At 58.5% G+C, this 21947-nt stretch overlaps 1 protein-coding gene across 2 annotated transcripts in view; it reads right to left on the reverse strand.

Moving 5' to 3' along the window:
• Positions 1 to 2223: 2223 nt before the first annotated feature.
• Positions 2224 to 21947, reverse strand: part of CACNA1S (calcium voltage-gated channel subunit alpha1 S) — a 51140-nt gene continuing 31416 nt past the window's right edge. The window contains exons 25-44 of one of the 2 annotated variants that reach the window (XM_068419487.1): positions 21467 to 21668; positions 20061 to 20219; positions 19607 to 19717; positions 19023 to 19106; positions 14800 to 14856; positions 12700 to 12828; positions 12028 to 12093; positions 11442 to 11533; positions 10809 to 10968; positions 10162 to 10289; positions 9626 to 9722; positions 8127 to 8229; positions 7384 to 7485; positions 7138 to 7262; positions 5955 to 6083; positions 5014 to 5213; positions 4184 to 4248; positions 3624 to 3733; positions 2945 to 3061; positions 2224 to 2702 (exon numbers count right to left, since the gene is read on the reverse strand). In XM_068419487.1, coding sequence (XP_068275588.1) covers positions 2442 to 2702; positions 2945 to 3061; positions 3624 to 3733; positions 4184 to 4248; positions 5014 to 5213; positions 5955 to 6083; positions 7138 to 7262; positions 7384 to 7485; positions 8127 to 8229; positions 9626 to 9722; positions 10162 to 10289; positions 10809 to 10968; positions 11442 to 11533; positions 12028 to 12093; positions 12700 to 12828; positions 14800 to 14856; positions 19023 to 19106; positions 19607 to 19717; positions 20061 to 20219; positions 21467 to 21668 — 2497 coding nt within the window. In that variant the 3' untranslated portion in view covers positions 2224 to 2441. The remainder of the gene's footprint in view (positions 2703 to 2944; positions 3062 to 3623; positions 3734 to 4183; positions 4249 to 5013; positions 5214 to 5954; positions 6084 to 7137; positions 7263 to 7383; positions 7486 to 8126; positions 8230 to 9625; positions 9723 to 10161; positions 10290 to 10808; positions 10969 to 11441; positions 11534 to 12027; positions 12094 to 12699; positions 12829 to 14799; positions 14857 to 19022; positions 19107 to 19606; positions 19718 to 20060; positions 20220 to 21466; positions 21669 to 21947) is intronic. The other variant, XM_068419488.1, reaches the window with a different exon arrangement.

The raw sequence follows: 21947 nt of genomic DNA on the forward strand, positions 1-21947 counted from the left end.
AGTGTCTGCTTCCAGGACTGATAACGCTCAAAGTTTGTAGTTATCGCTGAGGCACCGGTAGGGATGTTGTGCAGAAAGGCTCTTGCTGTCCTTATTCCTACAGAAACCAAGGTCACTGCTAAATTCCTCCCCAATTACGAGTGAAGAGCCGCAGGGGGGTCGCAGCTGCAGGGAGGAGCGGACAGGGCAGGTGACCCAAAATTGACCAACGAGGTATTGCATCCCATACACGTCATTGTCAGTATAGAGCGGGGGGATCACGAGGGTCTCACCCCCTTCTGCTCTGGCCAGTGTCCCAAGAGGACTCTGTCTGTTTTCCTGCTGCCCCCGATCCTGATCTGAGCATCCCTGAATCCAGTTCCCGTCCATCCCTGGGCCCAGCCTGGGCCTTCCCGGAGCCTGCCCTGCAGTGCCAGGGGTGATGTGACCGACATCGGGGGAGCTCGATCTTGGTTTTGTATATATTTTTATATATTTGATTATTTCCATTATCATTATACTATTTTTTTTTCATTATTATAGTTCATTAAAACTGTTCTAACTTTCCAACCCATAAGTCTCTCTCCATTTTCTCTTTCCCTTCTCGGGGTGGGGGGGAGGAGGGTTAAGAGAGCGTCTGCCACCGGTTTAACCGCCAGCCCAGCTTTAAACCGTGACAGCCCCCCAGTTCAAGAAAGACCAGGAACTACTGGAGAGCGGAGGGGTACGGAGATGGTCAGAGGGCTGGAGCATCTCTGCTACGAGGAGAGGCTGAGGGAGCTGGGGCTGTTCAGCTGGAGAGGAGCAGACTGAGGGGAATCTTATCAATGCTCACAGATACCTCAGGGGCGGGTGTCAAGGGGATGGGGCCAGACTCTTCTCAGTGGTGCCCAGCGACAGGACAAGGGGCAACGGGCACAAACTGAGACACGGGAAGTTCCATCTGAACATGAGGAAAAACTTCTTTACTGTGAGGGTGCCAGACCCTGGCACAGGCTGCCCAGGGAGGGTGGGGAGTCTCCTTCTCTGGAGATATTCAAACCCCGCCTGGATGCGACCCTGTGCAACGTGCTCTGGGTGACCCTGCTTTGGCAGGGGGTGGGCTGGGTGATCTCCAGAGGTCCCTTCCGACCCCAGCCAGGCTGTGGGTCTGTGGGTCTGTGAAAGCCATCTGCGCTGCTGCGTCCCCCGTACAAGCTGGGCTTTCCTGCACTCAGGCAGCAGCTGGAGCTCAGCGACAGCCATTTCTCTTTTATTAAGTTAACAAATAAATGTGCTGCTGGAGAGCAGGCGAGCTCCATTGATTCAGCACCTCCCCAGGGACCCATCAGCTTGCTGCATTTTAATATATATTAGGCAAGGAAGAGCCCTGTCTTGCCCAGTTCGGCCGGGCTGGGGGCCCTCTGGAGCCCCAGCAGCGAGACAGCCTGGGGAGACGGGGCTGCCCCAGCGCTCAGCACCCAGACCCCGCCGGGGGCATGGAGGTCCGTAAAGTGAACCCCCTGGGCAGACCCATTCCCAGAGAGGAATAACTTCAGCTGCTCCTTGATACCATGTGCTGGCAGCGCCGGGACGTCATGCAGCAAGTGCTGTGCTCCCCACGCTCTCCTGGCTGTGGCATCTCTGGCCTGGCCCCCGCAGAGCAGCGGGGATGTCTGTGGGCTGGATGAGACCCTCCTGCGGTGGGTGCCCAGCCCGAGCGCAGTGTCTGGAGACACCTGAAGCGATAGCAGTCGCACCGCAGTGGCCAGATCTCCTCTCGGTCAGAGCCAGGGCTGCTGCAGTGCCCTGGACGTGCTCTCACGCCTCTGCCCCATCCCATTTCTTACCCAGCTGGCAGAGCGGGCCAAGCAGCCCCCAGGCCTCACACAGGCACAAAGCCTGTGCCCGCCTGCTGCCCCAGCCCAGGGGAGATCTGCCCAAGCCACTTGTCCTCCTCAAGCAGGAGGAACAGGCTCTAGCAGAGACGTAAGGACACTGCGTCCAGCTGCCAGGATACCAGGAGACCCCCCCAAGCTTGGCACCCTCAAAATGGCTGATTGAGGCATGAGGACTTGGGATTAGGGACAGACCTCCCTCAGCACGGGGACTGGAGGCTGCCACGTGAATCGCTGCCAGCCCTGGTTAAATGTGGTCTCGCATTTGCAGCCCCCTCCCCAGGCTGGGCTAGGGCAGCGAGCAGCCGTGGGCGCAGGCTGTGCAGGTGGGGGGCAGAGGAAGGAGGGGACAAGGGGATCCATGGAGTCACACAGCAGGAACACTTTAATGACCTGTCCAGCTCTTGGCACAACTTTGTCCTGTCCTGCACCAGCATCCTGGAGACCCGGCCCAAAAGTCCTCCTGCAGCTGGACAGAGCCCACCAGGACCCCCAGGCAGCGAGGGGGAGCAATGTGGCATTGCTCCAGTGACCCCCTGCAAGCTCCTGAGGGGACCGTGCCGCTGAGCTGCATCGGCAGGTGGCTCACAGGCGAGTGGCAGCGATGGTGTTTTGGGAGGGGGCTGCGCTGAGCCCTGGGGAGCCGGCTGGTGATGCGGCCCAGGTGTCCTGGGGGGCAGAGCCAGTTTTCGCGCCCTGCAGCATTTCTCTTCCCTTTAGCAGCTCCACGGCTGCTTTCTCCACTTCATCCATCTCCAGCTGGCTGCTGGCCGCCATCTCATCCCTGGTCACCGCTACGAAGGATGGGTCATGGGCCAGAGCCGCAAGGCCCCCGGAGATCAGAGCCTGGAGCAGAGGATGGGGTCACAGCCCAACGGGTGCTCAGTCTGTAGGAGACGTGTCCCTGGCTGCAGGCAGCCCACCCTCCCTTCCTTTTCCCCGCTGCCCTCTGTGCTGGCACGTACCTGCCGCTCATCCTCGTAGCTAAGCTTTGCCCTCCAACCGCCCAACTTGGCATGAGCACGGCAGCCCCCTTCACCCCCTGGCAGCCCTGCCTTTCCCTCTGCCAGGCTCTGCCCCTGCCTTACCTCTTGAACGAGGAAGGTGATGGCCGGGGTGGAGGATGTGCTTGGGTCACCACTTTCACCCCGCTGCTGCCCTGAGCTGGACGCCGTTGCCGTCACAGTGCCATCCTCTCCGGGCAGCTGGGCAAGAGGAGCAAAGAGCTGCAGCCTGGGCTTGGGTAATGCCCATGGAAGGTCTCTCCCATGTTAATGCGGGGGCTGCGGGTTCTGTCCCCAGCCTGGACACGTGCTCCCATCCTGCTGGAGCTGTGGGTCCAGGGCACCACCCGCAATGGGACCAGCAGGGCCGTGTGGGCAGAGAGACCTGGGAACCAGCCCTGATCTCCTGCCCTGGCACTGGCCAGGCAATGAGGCACTGCTCCCAGCCGTGGGTTGCCAGGGGAGTGCGGGAGCAAACCTGATGCACCCCTTTTTTCTGCCCTGCCCCTGGGAGCCAGAGAGATGCTGCTACGAGCTGTCCCAGCTTGGATGAGCATCCTGTGCCCGCTGCAGCAGCAGGGTGGGGGCCCAGCTCCTCCCCCAAGCTGATCAGAAAGGAAAGCTCCAGCAAAGATGGTTTCATGGAGGGGAGCCCTAGAGACCGGCTCCTCCCCAACATGGCTGTGACAGCCTTTCCCGAGGGGAGGGAGGTTGCCCCATGTCCCCCGCATTGCTGCCTCTGGACATACATTGCCCCCTTTACCTCCTGGGGGAGAAGGTGCAGCCCCGATGATGGGTGACCCCCAGAAATGGCCCCTTGCCTCCTGCTCGGCCTCCGCTGCAGCCTCTCCATGGGAAAGGGGTGGTTGTGCTCTGGGAGAGGGAAAGATGGGGACATCAGATGGGCACAAGAGCAAGGACATCACTGCCACCCAGAGCTGGGAACGGGTTGACTAGACTGGGGGAACCAAAGGGTTTAGGAGTTCAGGACCAACCAAAGTCCCCGTGTCTGCCCACTGCCCCAGGCTGGCTCCTCAGTCGTGGCTGGGAAGGAGAAGTCCCTGTTCATGGAAACGAGTCTTGTGGCCCTGCGGCCCATGGGTGGCCAGTCCTCCCCCAGCCCAAGGCACTGGCTCAGTGCTCCATCACCCTGGAGGGTGGGAAGGTGGGAGGAGGCCCCACTGTGCTCGCAGCTCTCAGCTAACCTCCAAGTTGTTGGGGACTGCGTCTCCTCCTCCTGCCTGCCAACATCAGTCCCTTCCCCCCACCCTCGACCTTGGGCTGGTCCAGATCCTCCAGGAGAGGAACGATGCTGAGACTCACCCCGCACTGGACGCCTGGGTGCTCCTGGCACTGTCTTCCTCAGCACCTCGTCCTCGTACTCCATCCTGGCAAGGACAGGCAGGTGGCTCAGCCTGAGCAGGGACCACACGCCAAGACCAGCTCCACCCAGGGGTGCAGCCCTCCCCACCTTCTCAACCCTGGGGAATGCAGCTGGGGGGACAGACCAGGAGGGGCATCCGTGATGGATGAACAGGGTGGGGAGCCCAAGAAGTAGGATTAAGAACATTCTCTTACATTGGTAACCCTTGTTCCTTGTACCTGTGCCCAGGGAGGTGCTGGTGGCCCCTACCTGGGCCTTGGCACTCAGAGATTGGCAGGGAAAGCGGAAGGGTCGTTCCCGCGATCCCTGGAGCCCTGCGGTCCACCTCGATCCTCACGGCACCGAGAGGAAGGAGTGATGGGAAGGACAAGAAGGGCACGTGCAGAGCCACCCACCAGCCCTGTAGCTACCCTGCATGTTCTGGGGACAACTCTGGGAGCGCCAGGCTGGGGTCCAGGGACCCGCGAGGGGTGTCTGCTCTCCCTGTCCCCTTGCCTGGGCCCTGGCTCACATCCCAAGGGCTGAATTTCTGCACAAAGCTCCTGTGTCCATGGAGCCACTTCCACGGTCAAGTGCTTGATTCCTCCCCCAGTCTGCAGGGACCTCGCTGCTGCAACTCAGCCACTTCTCCAGACCTCACCTGTCCATGAAGAGCCCCTGGGCAAGAGCAACATGCAGCCAGCTGCCAGCACAGCCCTGCCGGGAGCCCCCAGGCAGGGCCCAGCTCTGACCCTCCTCGCCTGCCCGCGCGAGGCTCACCAGCCCTTACCCCTCCAGCCGGTTGCTGCTGTTGGCATTGTTGACGTTGGTGTTGCCTTCCTGGGGGAAGTCATCAAGGAAGACGGGGGAATCGAGGTCCTCGCTGCCCACCTCCATGAACTGCAGGGGCCTCTGACTGGCCACGTGGGGCTGCAGGGGGCTGCTGGGCTCCAGGAAGCTGTCGACCTGGCCAAACAAGCCACCCGTCCTCTGCAACCAACAGGGAGGGCGTCAGGGGAGGCCTGGAGCTCTGGGCTGCTCTGGGGCTGTTCCCCTGGGAGGAGACATGTGGGGGTGCCCGTGGGAACAGCGGTCTCTGCTCGTCTCTCTCCACGGACCTCGCAGACCGCATGGTTTCAAAAGCCTCACTGCCCAGGTGGGGAAACTGAGGCACCGAGGGGTGATGGTCACGCAGCAGCCCTGGGATGAGAGCCAGCCCTGTGCACGACAAATCCTGCCACCTCTGTGGGACAGCCTGAGCTGGCGGCACATCTGGACACAGCAGGAGGTACAACCCTGCAACACCACAGCTGCCCAGGTGTCTCAAAGACTCCCAGTGAGTGGGAAGTGAACCTGTTCCTGCTCTGGTGATGATGACACCTGAGCTGTCCTGCCTCAGCCTGGCAGAAGGTGTGAACAGGGCCCTCCAAACCTGTGGGTAAACATTCAGCACACCCCTGCCAGGCATGTGAGCAGGGTCCTTTTACAGAGGGGAAACTGAGGCAGAGAGCAGGTTGCCCACGATGACTCAACCAGGATGTCCCGATGTTCAGGGAGAAGAAAGAAGTGCTGATCCATCCTTGTGGTCCACACTGGTCAGGCACATGGTCAGGCTCACCTCTGTGGACTGTCCTCCAGCTGCTGGTAGCCATGCTGACCCACCACCAACACATCGAAACGGGAGCTGGGTGGGACCACCACCACCTGAGGTGCCCTGAGGGTTGCACTCACCCTGTATATCCCTTCCTCCATGGCAGCCTCCACCATTGCTCTTTCCAGCTCCTCCTCAGCAGTCAGGTCCCCAGAAATGGCCCGATGGATTTCAGGAGCAGCTTCTTCTTCAATGCTCCTCAGCCCAGCCTGGTGGGAACAAGAAGGCATGGCTAGATGTGGCCTGGCCCCACCACCCCTCTTACTTTTGGCTTTGGAGAGGGAAACATGACGAAGCACACTCACCGGGTAAGCCGTGCTGCCCTGCCAGGTCTCCTACCGGGGACAGCCCATGGGCCACCCTGCAACTGGCTGGCTCTGCGCTTGGAGAAACAGCTTTGGGGCTAATGCTGACCCACAAAGGGCGATGCTAAGGGCAGCCTGATGATGGGTTGGGCTGGTGATGCCCAAGGGGTAGCTGTGCCCTTGTCCCTGATCTGGAGATGTCTGATCTGGGGCCTGGCTCTTCTCCTTTCCTTGCACCTTTGGGGCCTGGTCTTTTACCTCTACAAGTGATTTCCTCCCTACAAGGTCAGGAGAGGCTGGGGACATCCCAGCTGCTCTGGCCAGGCACATAAATCCTCTCCCATCCCACCCCGACAGCATCCTTCAGGACTGCTGTGCAGGCTTCTCTGACTGCAGTGGTCCTGCTCAAGATCAGCCACATCAACCCCTTTCCACCTGACGTTGCACCAGGCAATGAGAGAAGATACAGAGAGCACCAGGCACAGAGAACTATCTGCAACACTGGTAAGGTGAGGAAAGGGAGAAGGCCCTGGGAATGGAGAAGAGTAGGTGGGTAAGGGCCTGGACAAGCAGCATTCGGCCCAGACATTGGTCTGTGGTGGGGACTTGCGGGTCTTAAAACTGTTTGGTGAGGCATCAGACCCTGATGAGAGCTCTCTGCAGCCAGCGTCAGCGGGACAGAGAGTCAAAAATCCCCTTTGCTTCCAGAGTCACCTGCACCCTGGAGACTAAGGTCACCCTCAGCGGGGGAGTGCTCACGGCCAGTTCAGCGCTGGTTCACTTGGGGCCACCTCATTTCCAGGCCTGAAGCGCAGAGGTCCCTGTGTCCTTGCAGCTCTGTCTCTCGAGGTCACATTGGCCTTGCCTGAGCTGGAGGAAGCCTCTTCCCTGATCTGCAGAGCTCCCCACCACATCCTGCTCCCAAGAACCCCTCCAACACCACCCACACGCAACCAACCTGGATCTCCACAGGGTTCTTCTTGGGCCGGTACCCATAATACTCCTCCTGGCGCTTCATGAACTTCCTGAAATGCTCTTGGATGAGGAAAGTAGCATAGAATTTGCCCACTGTCACCTCATCATCTGGAAGGGAGGAAACCAACCTTACGATACCACCTATCACAAGGCCTGGAGTTGTCAGAGCCGCTGAAACCCTGCCCAGGTGTTGCTCTGCCCCTCTGGGAAGTACCACCAGGTGACATACCTCCAATAGGCGGGATGACCTGGTCCAAAAGCTTCATACTCGTTCGCTTCCAGATTTTTTTGATAATGGCTCTGAGCTCCTCGTTGGCCTGCTCAAAGTTACCTGCGACAAAAGCGAGCAGGACAAAGTGCTTCATTCCCAGGGGAACGAGAACATGAGTGAAGACAAAGCATGTGAACACCTGGCCAGGCTCCTCCAGGGTGTGGCAGCTCCTCTCCAGCCTCCCCACCCAACAAAAATGAGCTTTGTAAGAATGAGGCTTTGATTTTAGCAAAAAGAATTTAACTACAGAGTGAGTCAGACCTAGCGAATGGATGCAACGTTAGTGCCACCATCTCTCTTCTGATGATCAACATCAGATCATAGAATCATAGAAATATATACTGATTTGGGTTGGAAGGGACCTTAAACATCATCTAATTCCAACCCCCATGGTGCGTTTAGGGTGAAGTTCTGCAGCTGGGGTGGCACTGGTTCACTCCTCAGGGCTGCAACACATGTGCCTGCAGCTAATAATGTCCTGCAGGCTTGGCCTGAGCAGCCCCATGCATGTGCCCATGGTCTCTGGTCCAATGAGATAATTAATAGCATGAAGCCAAGGGTGGCACCAGAGGGTCGAGCCCCACAGGCAAGTGCCCTGAGGTCCCCGGACAGAGTGGGGGAACGGTGTGTAACCAGCACCCTGCAGCACAAGGAGAGGGTCCCCCCATGAGGCCACAGAGGCAGACAGGAGCACCACTTACCTTCTGTCTTGATCTTGAGGGCTGTCCTCACCAGCGCAAAGAGGGTTGCATTGAAGGTGACGGTGCCATCGCTGTTCAGGGGCATGTTCATGCACACCAGACGCTGCACAGCAAACCAATGACCATAAGCCCTGGTGGCAGAGCAGGCTGGCAGCTCCCCGTGCATGCACAGCCTGTCCTGGCCAGAGGGCTGCCACACCGTCCATGAGAGGCTCTGCTTGGGGCACTGAGCTGCTGGCCAAGGAGACCTCCCAGCTCTACCCGCTCTGCCCAGGCCCACGGGGCTCTGCACCACTGCTTGGCAGCACATGGGCCAGGGGCAGCACCATCGCTCATCCTAACCAGCCAGGTAAACCAGAACAAGGTGTGGGGAGAGCCAGGTCAGATCTGTGGAAATAAGCCAACCTATGGGGCACCAGTGCCATGGGGGAAAATCATAGACTCATTTAGGTTGGAAAGAACCTTTAAGATCATCAAGTCCAACCGTCAACCCAGCACTGCCAAGGCCACCACTAACCCATGGCCCTCAGCATCACATCTACACGGCTTTTAAATCCCTCCAGGGATGGGGACTCCACCACTGCCCTGGGCAGCCTGTTCCAGTGCTTGACAACCCTTTTGGGGAAGAAATTGTCCCTGATCTCCAATCTAAACCTCCCCTGGTGCAACTTGAGGTCGTTTCCTCTCGTCCCATCACTTGCTACAGGGAAAAGAGACCGACCCCACCTCGCTACACCCTCCTTTCAGGTACTTGTAGAGGGTGATAACGTCTCCCCTCAGCCTCCTTTTCTCCAGGCTAAACAACCAGCCAGCAAGAGACACAGCATTGCTCTCGGAGATGGGAATCATTCTGCATTGCGCTCCACCCTCCAGAAAGTGCCCCAGGCTGCCATGAGGGATCAAACCTCCTAATGAGTTTGCCCAAGACCCATGAGGGTTTACACCAGTTCCTGGGCCCCCGTCCATGTGGTTTACACATCAGCCTCACACAGACCCTGGATTTGTGCAGAATGAGCTAAGCCAGGAAAAGAGTTGCCTACAGAGCCGATGTTTCCAGCTCCCTCAGTGCTATCAGCCCCTGGAAACAAACTTCTACAGCCCAGCTGATGTGGCCAGGTACTCAGGCCCAGCATTTCCCTCCTGCACCAGATGCAGATGTGGGGGACCCCAGTGTGGCCTGGGAATCCCTCCGCGCTGAGGGCTCCAGGTCGGGCAGCCACGAGCCCACCAGTGCCATCACCCTCGGTGCAGGGGTGAGCACAGGCCAGTCCTTATCTTCAGGAGCCTGAAACACATCAGCTCCATGCAGGTTAACAGCATCTCTCCTTGCCCCCAGAATACTCCCCTCCATTAAACACGAGAGGTCAGAGCGTGAGTATCAACCACGGTGCTGGGAAGGTGGCTGGATTGTCACCCTCAGCCTCCCTGGGGAGGATGCAGAGACAGCTTAGGGAAGGTGCCCCTGTGCCCACACACTCTGCCACCTCCTTGGCTCTTACCTTACAAGCTACACGGTGTGGGCAGAACTTCCCAAAGCCCAGGGGAGGCTGGATACGTCTCAGCAGAGTCACTACATCCAAGTGTTTGATTCTGCCCCTGTGGAGGCAACAAACTGCATCAGCAGTGTGGTGGTAGACACTGGGGACACTGGTTTGGGCAGGGGCTGGGTGGGTTCATCCCTGTGGCCTGCCCCGTCCTCCTGCGGTGGGCAAATCCCTACACTTCCCTACGCTCCTCTTAGGGAAAGCAGCTGTTCCCCGCAGCACCGGGCAGTAGAGAGAGGTGCACAGTGGCATGGGAAGAGTTGGCAGCATCACCAGGACTGGATGAAGAAGGGACTGGAAGTCTTGTGTCCCCAGTCATCCCAATGGTTTTTGTCAGCCCTGTAATATGCTGGCAAGTCCACATCTACCTCTGAGATGCTGGGATCTAATTCTTAGTGCCCCAGCTCACACTGCCATGCGTGTCTCAGGACAGCCCACCCCAGGCTCCCCATGGACCACCCCCTCCGTGCCACTCACTCCCTGTCACTCACTTGGCCTCGGGGTCATACTCAGCCCAGATCCGTTTGAACTCATCCAGGTGATGGGGCCCAAGGATGGACCAGTCACGTGTGAGGTAGTCAAAGTTGTCCATGATGACGGCCACAAAGAGGTTAATGATCTGAGGGCAGAGGAGCGGGTGTGAAGGATGCAAGTTAGAGCAGGGCCAAGCACTCAGCAGGTCCCCAGGCAGAGGGACAGTGACAGTGCCCGTGGCCCCAGCCAAGGCCCTGGGAAAACGCAGGCAGACATGTTCAGGAGAAGGGGCTTGGGTTCCCCTGGAGCCAGGGCATGCTGTGGGTAACCCCATGCAGGGATGGCCCTCCCACCCAAGGAGATCATGAGAAAGGCTGCAGCAGGCACAGGGCAACTCTTCCCTCTCCACCCTTGCAAGAGCCAACACAGACACATCTGGATGGCAGCACACGGGGGCTGCGGGAAGGAACAAACGGGGGATCCTGGGCCCCACAGGAGTGCGGTGCCAGGTTTACAGCATGGCTGGGGAGATGGGCTGGGGGATGATGCCCCTAGGAAGAGGGTGCTGTGGGCTCAGCCCCACGAGATGCAAGGCCAACTCAACACCAGGGGCTGCCCATGGCAGGATGGGGGTGGCAAAGGGAGCCCGTCAGAGCCAGCATACCAGGAAGGCACAGAGCATGTAGAAGCTGATGAAATAGAAGTAGGCGAAGCCCGTGCCGCAGGTGTACTCCTCGCCCTCAGCAAAGTCTGACTCAGGGTCGCACAGCTTGCCGTAGCTGCAGTCCAGGAGGATCTCCTGCCAGGCCTCGCCAGTCGCACACCTGGGGAGAGGGGATGTCTGCTGGTCCCTGCCCGTCCTGGACATGAGCCGGGCGCACAGGGGAATGGGAGTCACTGGGAAAGGAGCAGTCAGCATCCTGGGCTTGTTGTGCTGCTGTGGGGAGTCTGCTATTGAAAGCTCCAAAGGGAAGTGTTTGAAGTCACAGAAAGCCTTGGGCTGAGCTCGTGCTTCCCCCTGAGTTTCCTCACAATGCACAAATTAAAATCTAGTCTGGGAAGGAAACATTCAGAATAGAAACCCCCAAATGCCCCTCTGTTCTGCAGCTCAGCCACACCAGGCAAACCGACAGCCACTCCTGAAATGCTTCCACTGCTACAAGAGATTTTTCTATAGGGCAAAAAAGAAATAAACTACAGAAATGCTGGCATCTCTCACTCCCAGCTGGTGGGCTTCCACGCCAACTCTGAGCTCAGGTCCCTTCTGGAGCTGCTCGTTCGCCAACACCAGACTGACCTGAAGAGCAGCAGCACAGCTTGCGGAAAGGTTTGGAAGTTGTTGTTTCGGTTGATCTGGGTCCCGTCCACCATGGCAATCTTCCCAAACATCTGTAGATCACATTGTCAGGTCCTGACCACCTCCAAACCACCCCTGTCCCTGAGCTCCTCTTCCTCTTGTTTACTCAGCCTTGGGTGTCCCCAAAAGAGACTGAGACTGGGGTGTGGGTGCTCTGGGGCTCATGAGCTCCTTGGACATTCCTGCATATGCTGAAAACACCCCTGTCCACGCTGCACTTCATCTGGGCCAAGGTGACAAGGTCTTATGAACCAGGCACAAGCACTGGTGTCTGTGTGTTTAGGTTGTGCTGTTGACTCAGAAACTGCTATTTGCTGCGTGCCTCAGTTGCCCCAGCTGCAGCCTGGGGAGGGGAGGAGGCTGCTGGGGCTGTAAGCCTTGGAGACCAGGGTAAAATGGTCCCATCATGTACAAAGTCCCAGGGAGTGCCTGGCAGAGGACCTAGTCCCTCTCCATCCCACCTCCCCAGATGCTATCAGGCTCAGGGCATCTGTTCAAGACCAAATCCCACCCCCTTGCCTCTCACCTGCATCCCGATCACAGCATAGATGAAAAAAAGCATCACAATCAGCAGGGCTACATAGGGCAGAGCCTGTGACAAAAGGACCATGGCTTATGTGAGACACCAGCCCAGCATCAAGGCAACACAGGGAGAGGAGGCTGGGTCTGGAGCTACTGCGCAAGGCCAGCACCCAGGCCTCCATGTGGGGAGGGGACAGCTGACTTTCTGCCTGTTCCTCTAACCACCCTCCCACTAGCCCCGCTCCCCCATTCTCACGCACGGGAGGCTTACACCAACCCCCAAGGGAGCACGAGGTCTCTGCAGCTGGGATGAAGGCTGAGCACAACACAGGGGTGCCCAGGGCTGATGGAGCTGCCCAGGCTCAGGGGCTGTGTGCTGAGATGCTGCAGCCTTGGTGGGACCAGGGCTGACGGGCCTGGTGCTTGCTCAGCCCAGCTCTGACACACGGTGGTGTCAGCCAGGGAGACCCCCTACATCTTCCCCCCCACACAGGCAACGTTCTCCTACACAGCACAAGCCCCTGGTCCAGTCTGAGGCCAGCAGCCGGCCAGCGCCAGAGCTTTCCTCCTCTGCCTGGTGAGGACAGACTGCTCGCCCAGCTAGCCTGAGGATCAGAGCTCACTGCCAGCCCAGGGCATGTGCTTGTCTGGGAGAGGAGCGCTGTTCCTCACATACCTGGAAGGACTTGATGAAGGTCCACAGGAGGGTCCTGACACCTTCCCCCCGGCTCAGCAGCTTCACCAGCCGCATCACTCGGAACAGTCGGAAGAAAGTGATGGAGACGCGGGAGTTGTCATCGGAGTCCTGTGGGCAGAGGACAACACCTGGAGGGCAGTGGGTGCTGATGCCTCCAGGCAGACAAGGAGGGGTCCAGGGCCTGGGGGTTGGAGGGTAACGAGATTCCCACTCCCCTCCAGGCCCCAGTCATGGTCCCCACAGCCCTTGCCTGCACAGAGGACCAGCCTGCAAAGGGGATGTGCTGGCACTTTCCCTCCAGCCTTCCTGACGAGTTCATCTCCCCAGCCCCTCTGTCTCACATCTCTGCCCCAAGGCTGCTTGGGACTCCTGGTTATAGGGATGAGAGCAATCCCGTTAGCTACTGGGGGATGGGACACTGCAGGGAGAGGCATGCTGTAATGCAGGCTGGGAGAGCTGTGCTGTTCACCGCGTGCCAGACAGGCCCCCCCCCCGGACAGGCTCAGGTCCCTCCAGGCTCCTGCCCAGCAGGTATCATACGGTATGCTCCCAGCTCAGGTAAGGTGAGCTGTAGGCCTGGCACCAGGCACATGAAGGGTTAATGCCGGCTGTTTAAGCACAGAAACGTTGGTTTGAGAATGTCCCAGTGGGGCTTTCATGGACCAAAGGAGGGACTGAAGGCAGGGTGGCTCTCGGGGCGGGGGGGGGGGGGGGGGGGGGAGGGGGGGGCGTGTCCTGCCCAGTGTCACCCCACCTGCAGTGATGCCTACGCCCTTGGGGTGGCTGTGGGTCCCCCTTGGAGGGGCGAACAGCCATGTCCCAGGGCTGGGGACTCCTGGGTTCAGGGCAGAACGGGCAGGCAGGGGGGGGCCAGCAGGCACAGGGCCAGGGCTCAAAGGGCCAGGGTTTGTCTGGGAGCACCTGGGACACTGGCAGTTGGAGATGCTGGGCTCGGTCACCTGCTCCCTTGGGTGCTCCAGGATGGCACAGCCCCAGCCCCAGCCTGTGCCCCTAGGAACCATGAGCAGACCCTCCTGGCCTCCACCAGGCACTATCCAGCCCAACTCCACCACTGCTTGGGATGAATTTTCTACTGCCCCCTCGGCCTCCCAGAGCTTTACTGCTGCCACTGTGTCCCCCTCACTCCCATCATCCAGCCCACCCGCTCCCAGCTATTTCAGGGCAACAAAACCCAGCTGCAAACACCCCTCCCAGCAGCTCCATCTTCCCCAGTCTGGCATTTCTGACTTCCCAGGTCTGCACTGGGAAACACCATCTCCTCTCCCCACCCCTTTCACTCTCCCAGTGCCCAGCACCTGCCCAGCGAACATGGTGGTCAGGAACATCTCATCAGCTCCAGGGCACCATGTCCCCACCGCCAGGACCTGGGCAGTGCCCAGTGAAGGCCAGCTTGTCCTCCCAGCACCAGGGCCCTGGGACCCCTGGGAAGAGGCTCCAGCGTGTGGGACCCTGCACCAGCCCCTCCCCATTTTCAGAGCTCCTACGGGAGCTCCTATAGACCAACCCCAGGGTACCCTCCACCCTGCTGCACCCCCATGGTGATCTCAGCCACCAGCGCAGGGCTTGGCCTGCTCAGCTCCCCAGCACATCAGGCCAGCAGCCACGGGACACAGCCAGCTCCTCGGGAAAAGGCATGGCGTCAGAGGCTACATTCGTGCAGGCAAATCCCTTCAGGCCTTACACAGGGTGGTGGTCAGAGGAACCACGGTTGAATGTCCTCAACAGCCAGGGACACCTTTGTTAGATGCTCCGTTCAGGTCACATACCACAGTGCCAGGGGGTGGGATGGTGGAAGGCAGGGCTGGGCCAGCAGACAGACCCAGGAGGGCCGGGGAACAGCTCAGCACATTGCAGGGTGGGAAGTGGTGTCTGTGTTGGGGGTGTCTCACCCCAAGTCCCTCTCAGCAAGGGGAGAGCTACACCCCAGAGTGAGCAGCTGGGTCTGGTGTGTCTTCATGACATGCAGGACACATGCAAACACCGGCCACAGGCACGCTGGCACGGCCACGGGCAGCAAAGGGAGGGGGGGCACCGCAAGCACATGCAGCTGATATTTACAATGCTATCACAGCCTCCGCTGAGGCAGTACAATCCGCCACTGGATGCAAGAACAGTCTGTCAAGAGAACAAGAGAGTCAGCAGGAGAAGTGAGGCAGGAATGAGAGGGAGGGAGGGATGGGTGGTTGCAGAAGAAGAAGACACAGACACAGAAGAAAGAGTAAGATGGAAATCTTACAGAAAGCTGCTGGGAAGCAGCTCTGCAGAGAAGGACCTGGGAGTTCTGGTGGACACCAAGTTCCCCATGAGCCAACAATGTGCCCTTGGGGCCAGGAAGGCCAATGGTGTCCTGGGGTGCGTGAGGAAGAGTGTGGGCAGCAGGTCGAGGGAGGGTCTCCTCCCCCTCTACACTGCCCTGGTGAGGCCACACCTGGAGTAACTGGGCCCAGTTCTGGGCCCCCAGTTCAAGAAAGACCAGGAACTACTGGAGAGAATCCAGCGGAGGGTACGGAGATGGTCAGAGGGCTGGAGCATCTCTGCTACGAGGAGAGGCTGAGGGAGCTGGGGCTGTTCAGCTGGAGAAGAGCAGACTGAGGGGGGATCTTATCAATGCTTACAAATACCTCAGGGGCGGGTGTCAAGAGGACAGGGCCAGACTCTTCTCAGTGGTGCCCAGCGTCAGGACAAGGGACAACAGGCACAAACTGAAACACGGGAAGTTCCATCTGAATATGAGGAAAAACTTCTTTCCTGTGAGGGTGCCAGAGCCCCGGCACAGGCTGCCCAGGGAGGGTGGGGAGTCTCCTTCTCTGGAGATATTCAAACCCGCCTGGACACGACGCTGTGCAACGTGCTCTGGGTGACCCTGCTTTGGCAGGGGATGGGGCTGGATGATCTCCAGAGGTCCCTTCTGACCCCAGCCAGTCTGGGATTCTGTGAAACTGGGGACAAGAGGAGATGGCTGAGAGAGGAGCACATGGGAAGGACAGGCAGAGACCCACCGGCATTCAGGCTCATGGACAAAGGGATGTGACTTTTGCGGGGCAGAGGCAGCAGATGGATGGCCAGAGAAACACAGTGATCATGAGGGACTGACTTACCCACTTCTGTGCCCCTCTGCATCTCACCTGCTGTGACATATACGTCTGGGGCAGGGGTGTATGGGCCAGGAAATCCGAGCCAAAGCTCAGGACTGTGTAATTTTGCTGCCTCCCATGGACACCCCCAGGCCAGGCCAAGGGCTGTGGCAGGTGGGATCTGGAGGCAAACCGACCAGCTCAAGCCAACCCACAGCTCCTCCTCAGCAAGCTCAGCTGCTCTCAGCACGGCTGCTTGGACACTAAGACGAAACTGGTGCAGATTTGCTGGGAGCGAGCACCAAGACTGGCAGCCCCACATTTTAGTACAAAACACTGCCCGGCACCATTCACCCAGTAACCGAGAGGCAGGAGCTGCTGGTCTGCACATTGGCACGCACAGGGCACACGCGTTCACACGCACAGGAGTGCTCACTCACACACACACATGAACACACAAACCCTTGAGGCTCCTCAAAGCTACTCGAGACACAGTTCTCTCTGCAGACAGCTTGGGATACTCTGGGGCAGGGGGTCTCCTTCCCAGCGCAGATACCAACACCTGCCCCTCAGTGGGGTGGCCCAGCCCCAGTGCCCCCTGCGCAGACCAGGCTCGTTCCTGGGGGTCCAGCCAGCGATCACAGGAGGCTTTGGGCAGGCTGGGAGGGTCAGCCCTTGTGAAGGGGCTGAGCTTCCAGGGCAGGCAGTGGCAGAAGAGACACAGCAGCACGGACTCTGCCAGACCCCCAAACGTCAGAGCTTGGGGTAGTGCTCCCAGAGGGGCCCCCATCCCTACCTCCCTCTTGCCCCAGATGCCTCAATACCCGCTGGGATCTAGGGAAACTCAACGACTGAACAGCCAGGAGGATCTGGCTGTGGTGGCTAGCAGAGGGCTCCTGACAGCACAACCCTCTCCACCACCTCACCCTGCCACCCACACACCGAGACATGAGGGAGGAGAAAAGAGGCAGAATGGAAAGAGAGAGGAGGAGAGACAGACTTTGCAAACCAGAGTCATGTGCTTAGGTGCCACCAGGAATGGCTCGGCTGCTGCGAGGTGTCACCTGCCACTCCTGCACCGCGGTGCAGGCTTGTTTTGGGGAAGCCACCTTCCCGAAACCCCTGCAGCCCCCAAGGTCTGCCTGTGCCGGCAAGGTGATCTATGATGGGTGCAGTAGCTACAAACAGCTCCTGGGGACCAGAGGTAACAGACCCACCTCGCACTGACCTCTCAGCAGGGAGGAGACTTACTCTCCACCTCCTCATCCTATTCCCCCTGCAAATCACCAGATGGCTGGGAAAAGCTTGGTGATGCTGGGAGAGATGTGGGCTGGACGGAGAAGAAAGCATGTGGAGGAAGGGTGGGATAGCTGTGAGGGGCTCTGCTCTCAGGAAGGGACATGGACAGTCACTGGGGCGAGACCTGCCAGAGCAGGACTGTCTGTGACGGGGTCCCTGAGGAGCTTGGAGGACTGGGAGGGGAGACCAGCGCTCTCAGTGCCCTGGCACCCAGACCTGGGGAAGAGGACCAGAGAAGCTCAGGCCATACAGGACCATTCTCGAAATCCTGTCTGGCCTTCTGCACAGCCCTGCCACTGCCAACGGTGTTGTGGCACACAGAGCACAGTACCTGGCTCCGTCCCTGACAAGGCATCGGACTCCTCTGGGTGCCTGTGCCCTGTGTGCCTGGGCATACCCATGGCTGAGCACTGCACTACCTTGGCATCTGTGCCAACTGACCCGGTCTCTCACTCCACAGGGACTGAAAATCTCTGCCCAGCGCAGGGCCTTGAGCACCCTTTGAGCTTAATTTCTGAGTGACAACAGGATGGGGAAGGAGGGAGCACACTAGGACATGATACTCTACAGGCAATGGGAAACCAGGTCACAGGTGCAGAGAGCTGGGGGGACAAGGATGGGGTCCTGGACGACCTGGTGACAGATGAAAGCTGCTGGAACTGGCATGAAATCTGGGAGCTCGTCAAAGGCTGAGAAGCCCAGAGGCTCAGAGGATGGCGGTATTGATGTGCAGGGCTGTGCAGGGAGGAGCATGTTGCTGTCACAGGGATGGAAGGTGGATGGTTTTGCTCATCACCTCTATGAGGCCTGGAACATCCTCCAGAGAAGAAGGTGACCACCACCAATGGTGCCTGAACACCCTCTCCTCCCCAGCACAGAGAACGGCTGAAGGTCACCCTGCGCAGGGGTGGCAGCGACAGCAGCTCTGCCAGACACAGCCCTGCAGCGCACCAGAGTTGGCAAGCCCTGCTCCCGAGAGGAGACGGCATGCGAAGTCACTAGAGGGTTAATCTACAATCTACCCAATCCTACAGCTGCTTCTAGAGTTACCATTAGATCTGCTAAATGCAGCACACGACCTCGTGGTGCAGAGGGGCATTTTCAGTGCTAGACACAGGGTGCGGATGTCCCAGTGCTATGAAAGGCAGTGGCACCCTGGCTTCCTAGCACTGCTCTGAAAATGCTCCCAGCAGAGAGCTTCCCATATAGCCCCTGCCTGCAGCCACCCAGCCATGCAGTTTGTATGGTGTAGAGCTTCTGAAATAGTGTCCATACGCATGCACACATATACAGTCAGCACGTGTATACGTGTGCATCGCTGTATGAAGGGACATACGCAAAGCAAATGCCTTGAAATTCGATGTGTCTGGTCCTCCCCTGGCATGGGACAGCAGTGTCCTGTGGGTACAGGGAGCTGTGGAGACCCTTTTTCTTCCCACCTTGCACTGATCTGAGGCTGGACACGTGGGTGACTGTCCAGGTATGCACACGGAGAAGACAGGCAGGGTGAGTGGGGCAGGGGCTGGCACGCGTCCTGCTGCTCATGGCCCAGTCCTGAGTGAACAGACTGTTTTCCGTAGGATCCCAGTGCCTACAGATTCAGGGGAAAGGAGGGGAGGGGGCAGTGTGACATGTCGGCTGGCTGGGGATGGTCCCCTTATGTTTAAACAGTGCATTAAAGATCCACAGGGCCATGGCTGTGATCTCCACGTGCTCATGCCACGAGCTGATCCTGGCTTGTCCCTCCTCAGAACCAAGAAGAGCAGGGAGAGAGGAGAGGGCACCAACACACTGCAGAGCTGGACACCACCCCGGCATCCCTGTGTCACCCCAGGGCAGGCACTGCGGCACAGTCTCAGGTTGTCCCTCTGCGGGGACAGCCTTGTGCCCAAGCAGCCTGACACTTACGTCGATCTCGCTGAGGATGACGTCAATGATACTGCCAATCACTATGAGGAAGTCAAAGACGTTCCAGGGGTCCCCGAAGTAGCCCTGCCAGGGAAGAGACAGAGAAGAGAAGTGAACATCCAAGGGTCAAGTCAAGAAGACAGATGCTGAAGCCCAGAGGAAGGAGTGCCAGGATCACCAGTGACCTCTGGCACCTCAGGGAGAGCCAGAAGAAGGGACGGTGGTCAGACCTGGTACCCTCTGGTCAATTGTTTGGTCCTGTCTTGCAACGGTGTGAAATGAGGAGGGTGGATCAAGGTGGCTAGAGCTATGACCCCACCAGTGACAGATGACCCTGAAGATGGGAACAATGGCCAGCTGGATTGGCTTAGATTTGGCTAGCAAGGGTAGTCCTGACTAACAGTAGTCCTTCCAGAAGCTCACAGGACCTGTGCACGGGCATCCCCAAAGGTCTCACAAGAAGTTCTCTGGAGTTGCGGGCCTGGGGGCGCTTGTACTGGAGAGATGCCAAATGCAGGGTAAATGGACGCCCTTGGTCTGGCCTGAGGCCCTCTCCTGCTCTCCGGACCGTGCCCTCCTCTCACCTTGGCTTTAAAGGCCATGAGCTTGAGGATCATCTCCAGGGTGAAGAGGACGGTGAAGGCCACATTGAGGATGTCTGAGATGTGGTTCATTTCTGGAGACTGGTTGTAATGCTGAGGAGAAGGCAGGAGGAGCCATGTTAGCCTGTGGCAGGTCCAGCCTCCCTTGTGAGCTCAGAGGTGTGTGCTGGATGCAGACCCCCCTCCCACAGACCTACAGCTCAGCAATGGTCGACAAAAAGGAAATGTTCCCCCTGCAGCCCCTTCTCTGAGTTCCACATACCCAACCAGTCCCACTTTGCCCCCATCCCCAGGGGTGCTGAGCACACACCACAAGCTTTGCTGTGTAGGAAAGACCTCCTCCCCAGAAGCTCTCTGGGAGGTGGCAGGGCTAAGCTAGCCTGTCTGCTACCATGGACACGCCTCCACCACCCGTGGTGGGCACTGTGCCCCTTACCTGCATGCCCAGGCAGATGGTGTTCAGCAGGATCAGGAAGAACATGAGGTACTCAAAGTAGGAGGAGGTGACCACATACCAGATCTGGTACTGGTAGGGGTTCTTGGGGATGTAGCGCCGCAGCGGGCGAGCCTTCAGTGCATACTGCACACACTGGCGCTGGGGAGGGGAGAGCAGGTGTGATCCCACAGCCACAGCGGGGCACAGGGCAGTGCCAGGGGCACAGGCACAGTCAGCATCACCAGCAACACCGCACAGCCCCACAGGCACAATTTGGATCCCCCCTTCTCTCTCAGCCCAGCGACATGGGCCAGGGACAGCGATGGTTCAACTATCTGCTGTGCTTTCTGCAAATACCCCCCCAGAGCACCCACATGGGACCAAGTTTCCAAAGCCACCGCTTGCCTCCAAAGATTGCCACACTGCCCTTGAACCAACCCCTCCAGTCTGAGCCTGCCTGCTTATCACAGCACTTTCCCAGCATCTCTCAGGACTGGCCAAGAGCAGCCTGAAGACATCCCATGAACCAGGGGTGAAAGGGGCACTGAGTTTTCTCAATACACCATGCCATGTCCTCTGCCAATGTCAACCTCGCTTCTGCTGCTTTCAGCCTTGATGTCCCCAAAGAGAACCACAGCGTGACAGCATCACAGAAGGGTTGACAGTGGAAGGTGCCGCTGGAGATGGTCTAGTCAAAGATCCCTGCCCAAAGCAGGGCCAGCTAGAGCATGTTGCCCAGGACTGTGTCCAGCTGGGTTTTGAATACCTCCAAAGATGGAGGCTTCATAATCTCTCTGGGCAACCTGTGCCAGTGCTTGAACCCCCTCACCATAAAAAAGGTTTTTTTTAATGTTTAAATGGAATTTCTTGTTTTCTTCAGTTTGTGCCCAGTGCCTTTTGTCCCGTCACTGGGCACAACTGAAAAGACCCTGGCTCCATCTTCTTTACACCCTCCCATTAGGTATTTCTACACATAGGTAAGATCCCTGTGAGCCTTCTCAACACCAGACAGACTCAGCTCAAAGCTTCTCCTTGTATGACAGATGCTCCAGACCCTCAGTCATCTCAGTGGCCCTTTGCTGGACTTGCTCCAGTATATCCATGTCGCTTTTGTACTGGGGAGCCTAGAACTGGGCACAGCCCTCTGCTCCAGCTCAGTTTGGGCACCCCACCTGCACCAGCAGCCCACTCCCTCGTTCTGGTCCACTCTGCCCTTCCCTTGGAAGGGTTGTGTTGTGCCAGGCATGGGTCCAGCTGACCCTGTCCCAGCAGCGAACAGACCTGGGGCAGGTTCAACTCATCTGCGTCAGCAGTGCCACCACTAAGGGCTGATCCAAATCAGCCAGCCCCAGCAGTGTCCAGGTCCAGGGCTGGTTCACCTTGCCCTGTCCCAGCAGTCCCGTTACCTGGTTCTTGTCCAGCTCACAGTTCTTGTATTCGCTCTCCCCCTGCTCCTGGAAGGTGACAATGACAAAGCCCACAAAGATATTCATCATGAAGAAGGCAATGAGTATGATGTAGATGATGAAGAACATTGCAATCTCCACCCGGTAGTTGTAGATAGGGCCTGTATCCTCAGCATTAGTGTCAATGGCCATGTACAGCAGCCTACAGGACGGAAAGTGAGGCAAGAGAGATCCTAATCAGGTGGGAAAGACCATCTCTCCTCTTGGAGGTTACTGGGAGCTCTGGGGACATCCCAAATCTAACAATGGTGGGACAGGGCGGCTGGGATGATCTTGTCAGCTCCACAGCCACTGCCAGGATGGCTAGCCCTGCTCCTCATCCGGGGCAGCTCTTCTTTCTTTACCACGGTAAAGGTCTGCGGCAGTGACCTGCTCCCAGCGCAGACCCATCCCTCGGCAGGCCCCGCGCACAGCCACTCAC

Source organism: Nyctibius grandis, chromosome 27, assembly GCF_013368605.1.
Source record: "Nyctibius grandis isolate bNycGra1 chromosome 27, bNycGra1.pri, whole genome shotgun sequence".
NCBI classification, from domain to species: domain Eukaryota; kingdom Metazoa; phylum Chordata; class Aves; order Nyctibiiformes; family Nyctibiidae; genus Nyctibius; species Nyctibius grandis.